The 4,561-nt window shown below is 49.3% G+C and overlaps 1 protein-coding gene across 1 annotated transcript; it reads left to right on the top strand.

Annotated features, from left to right (window-relative positions):
* The first annotated feature begins 1,650 nt into the window (after positions 1–1,650).
* On the top strand, positions 1,651–2,811 carry LOC126335858 (ankyrin repeat and protein kinase domain-containing protein 1-like). The gene has a single exon (XM_049999330.1). It carries the CDS (start codon positions 1,651–1,653, stop codon positions 2,809–2,811), a length of 1,161 nt encoding a protein of 386 aa, XP_049855287.1.
* The last annotated feature ends 1,750 nt before the right edge of the window (positions 2,812–4,561 follow it).

Below are 4,561 nucleotides of genomic sequence, written 5' to 3'. Positions count from 1 at the left end.
TGTTTAGAGATAGTTGGACCTTGTGCAACATTTATATGGTTTTATTTGCATCTATTGTTAATTTGTTGCTTCTGCGCCATCTTTTCACCCTTTCATCTTTGAGGCCATGTAGTTTATATTTTCTTCGTGCTTGTGTCTGCAATCTCCAGAGAACAGCACCAAAGTATGATCAGTGAAAACCACAACTTCATCAGTCCCACCCAGCTATTCCAGTGACTGCTCCATTGTTAGATCCCAAAATATTACGCCATATATCGACCATGTAGACAGACGTTCGTAATCTATTCTATTACTTTCTGTAGCGCTGCAAGTCATTAAACAGTGCGACCCTCATAGCTATCCATAAATCTCAAATAAAGGCGCTTTTGGATCCAAAGACTTTTTATACGATTGAACATCGCATTTCATCACGAAGTATTGAATTTTTCTGCGATGCCAATCATAACTGCAGCGCTGTTTTTATTTATTTATTTATTCCTGTCTACAATTTGGAGAACCTGATTAATGGTGTTATCTATCGATTTCCCTTCGTGGAAGCGACACAGACATATGCTGAGACCCTGGATATCTCTGCGCTCTATGCTCTGGCATTAACTATCAAAAGAGACAGTATGCTCTAACTAGAATAACAATGGGTCACTGTTGGAACCCCCCAACTACTAGAAATACGTGAGTCTAACACTGTCTACGGACATGAAATGGAATGTTCACATATGTTCAGTTATGGGTAAGAGGTATACAGAGAAGCGCAGCATAAATAGTCACCGATTTTTTGACCCAGTCAAGACCTGGCTTTAAATGACGACCCTGCGAATATAGTGCCGCTTTCTACATATTCCTGTCACAGTGATCCTGAGGTCAAGGTTAATTACAGCACACACAGAGGCATTATCTGTGTTCCGTATCTGAATGGTATGGGGAAAAGCCCTAAATTGGGACAAACCCTCTGCCACACACTTCACAGTTATTTGTGGAGTATAGATTTAGATGTAGGAAGAGAAAAGCTGATACCTGCAACCAGAAGCAATGGGTAATGCTTGTGAAACACAGCGCCCATACTTAGCACCAAAGCTGGAGAGAGGGCACATATGACCACCCCAAGCTGAGACAAAGATGGTAGAGATAGCAAAGACGACCTCTGGCCAACATAAAGGCATGAACACAAATACTGTCCTTGGCATGACCTATGGACATTGACAGACGTGTCTGCTTTCGTCTATTACCATATAAAGTTGGCATATTACGCTATGTGTCACAGTTACCTGCAAAAATTTCAGGGTCTACCCAGTCACTTAATAATATATCATTGCTTTCATACACAAGCGGGATGCAAGGACACAAATAATAGAGAGGCATAGTAGCTCCTCTCTCTTAAAAAGGCAGGCTGGTGACCTATGCCAAACTAAAGGTAATGCACATGTTGCGAGCCTTTCTGTTATGGAACGATTCTAACGAGGCCATTTCAGTGCATAATTCTGTCTGAAGTCTAACTTGAAACTAGTTATATCCGAAAATAACCGTTGATAGGATGCAGCTGCCACTGGTTATATTACTTTTTCGTTCTCCACATATCTGTAAATTCAAGCAGTCGTGCTTTCTTGCCATATCACAGAAAAAATGTTGTCAATGTTCTAGGACAGGGTAGTCAATATGATGGCAGCCAAGAAGTGGACAGTAGAGGAGGTATTCAAGTGGACTCCTGTACGCTTCGCAGAGGAGACTGGCTCCTGGGAATGGATCGAGAAAATGCTGCAAAGTGGTATGTCTGCAAAGGATCTCACTGTCACCACGAGAAGGCTGTCCATCGCAGAGACTGGGGCTTCCCTGATGCGCGAGGCCTGCAGTGCGGGCCACCTGCAGCTACTGAGGCTGGCGTTGTCGGTGGACGCGAAGCTGGCATCGGCGCGTCTGGACGGGTGTGGGTCGACGCCGCTGCACGTGGCTGCAGCCAACAGGCGCGACGCGGCGGTACGGCTGTTGCTGGAGGCGGGCGCCGACTGCGACGTGAGAGACGGCCGCGGCCGCACGCCCCTCCACGCCGCCGCCGCCAGTGGCAGCGTCCACGCCCTCCGGCTGCTGCTGGAAGCCGGCGGCGACCCGGAGAGCCGGGACTCTGAAGGAAACACGGCGGTGCACCTCGCCTGCGAAGAAGGCCACACGAGCGTCCTGATGGTGCTGTACAAGAGGGGCGTCTCCCGCAGTCTAGTCAAGATGCAGCTGCTCTTGTCGGGCGAAAGTGGCAACGTAGAGGGAGTACGACTCGCGCTGAAGCATACGTCTAGCTGGGGCGGCGCGTGGAGCGAGCTGCACACCGTGGCCATCAAGGGTAGTGGCACGGCAGTGAGGACTCTACTGGCTGCAGGCTTGGACCCGAACGCCCGCGACGCCAACGGCGACACCCCGCTGCACGCCGTGGCGGCCGCGGGCTGCCCGGGGGCGGCGGAGGCGCTGGTGGAGGCCGGCGCAGACGTGGACGCGGCCGACTCCAGCGGCTCGACGCCGCTGCACTACGCGGTGCGCGTTGGAAACCTGGGGGTGGCGCGCGTGCTGCTGGCCGCGGGCGCCGACGTGGAGGCTCGCGACGCCGAGGGCGACACGCCGCTGCTGCGCGCCGCCGCCAGGGGCTGCGCCGACGCCGTGGCCGCACTCGTCGCCGCCGGTGCCAGGACCGACGCCGCAGACGCCGCCGGCAGGACCGCCGCCCAGGTGGCCAGGCTGCTAGGCCACAGCGGGCTCATCAGCGGCCTGCTGGACCGCGTACACAACAGCCACATGGCAGAAGGAATACCCGTTGCGGCGATTCCGCGTTAAGCAGGTCTGCGTAGTCCCTTAGGAGGGCAAATTGTTACGATTCTATTATACATATTCCTAGCTACAGAGGCGTTTCACTTAGTGCAGTCTTTAAATCTGTCATGCGGCAAATAAATACGCTAAAAAATTTTACTAATGGGGCGAAATCGGTAGACGTTATGTTGTCTACTGACACGGAAATAGCATAATTACAATTTCAGAATAACTGAGCATATCAATAACACGCCGATCCATATCTGGTTCTTTTGCAAACAGTTATACAGCTTTTTATTGGATTGATACAGTTGCTGTATGTCCTCCTGAGGGTCATCGAGCCAAATTCTGTCCAACTAGCGCCTTACATCGTCAATATCCCGAGCTGGTTTAGCGCCCTCACCATAAGGCTTCAAACGTTCACAACTTGGTAAATGTGACCCTAGGACGGTTTGCATGAAGGGCAACAGAATAGGGCGTACAATGTCGTGGACTCACTGCTGTGCTCTAACCGTGTCACAGATGTCAGCCAAAGGAGTATTGCTATGGAAATGGAAATGCCATGTGGCTAGGGCCTACAGTCAGGTAGACCAGTCGCCTGGTGCAAATCTTACAAGTTGACGCCACTTCGGCGAGTTCCAAGTAGATGGGGATGAAATGATGATGAGAAGCACAACACAACAACCAGTCCCTGAGGGGAGAAAATCTCGGACACAGCCGGGAATAGAACCTGGGCCATTACGTATGACATTCTGTGGTGCTGACCACTCAGCTACCGGGGCCGGAGAGTCTTGCTAAAGAAAAAAAATTAGGCACCCCAGGCCATCACTTCTGGTCGTTGAGCTGTATGGCGTGCGACAGTAACGTGGTATCCCATCGTTGTCTGGGACGTCTTCAAACATGTCATCGGCCTGAAATCTTATTGAATGGAGTGGAATTGTCTTCAGTGATGAGAAACACTTAAAACTGCAGCCCAATAACCAATAAAGATGTGTATGGAGATGCCTCAGAGTGTGGTGGAATACCGACTTCACTGTCGCCTTTCATATGGCCTCGCAACCATTTCTTTTCATAGCAGGACCCCTTTGGTTGTCATCTGCAGTACACTCACAGCACAGCAGTACGTCAACGATGTTGTACGTCCCGTTTTGTCGCCTTTCATGGCAAGCCGTTCTGGGCTTATATTTCAGCAAGATACGCTTGGCCACACCCTATGTTGCCCAGCAACATCGCCAGATCTCTCTCTAACTGAGAAAATCTGTAGCAATATGGGTAGGACCCACCAGCCAACTCGGAATTTTGACGGTCTAATACTCCAGTTGGATAGAATTTGGCACGATATCCCTTAAAAGCAAACCCAACAACCCTATCAATCAAGGCAAGGCCGAATAACTGCTCGCATAAGGACCAGAGATGACCAACGCGCCATTGACACCCTCGTTTTGTGTAGTTCTTTCTCTTGAATAGATCATCCAGCTTTTCTGACATTGTTGTCATTTGTTTTTCTCTACATGTACATCAAATCTACCGATTTCCGTCAGATTCTAATAATTCCTTCGGGGTTCGTCGTTTCGTTTCCTTTCTTTTCTTTTAATATTGTGTGGTGATAAACTTTAGCAGTGAAATGAAACAGGGAAACTAAATAATAAGTCTGATAAAGAAGTTAAAGATTCGAAACCAGTTAGAGTAAAATTCGTGAGCTCGATGGAAAATGAGTACTACGAAAAAGTGGAATGATATAAAAATGTATCAGAAGAATTGGAAACTATACTGGAAC

This window comes from Schistocerca gregaria, chromosome 2 (assembly GCF_023897955.1).
Source record: "Schistocerca gregaria isolate iqSchGreg1 chromosome 2, iqSchGreg1.2, whole genome shotgun sequence".
NCBI classification, from domain to species: domain Eukaryota; kingdom Metazoa; phylum Arthropoda; class Insecta; order Orthoptera; family Acrididae; genus Schistocerca; species Schistocerca gregaria.
The sequence above is the reverse complement of the archived record's forward strand: the minus strand, read 5'-3'. Positions and strand labels throughout refer to the sequence as shown.

Excerpts from the sequence above, each read along its gene's own strand:
- LOC126335858 (XM_049999330.1), top strand. The coding sequence starts at position 1,651 with ATGATGGCAGCCAAGAAGTGGACAGTAGAGGAGGTATTCAAGTGGACT.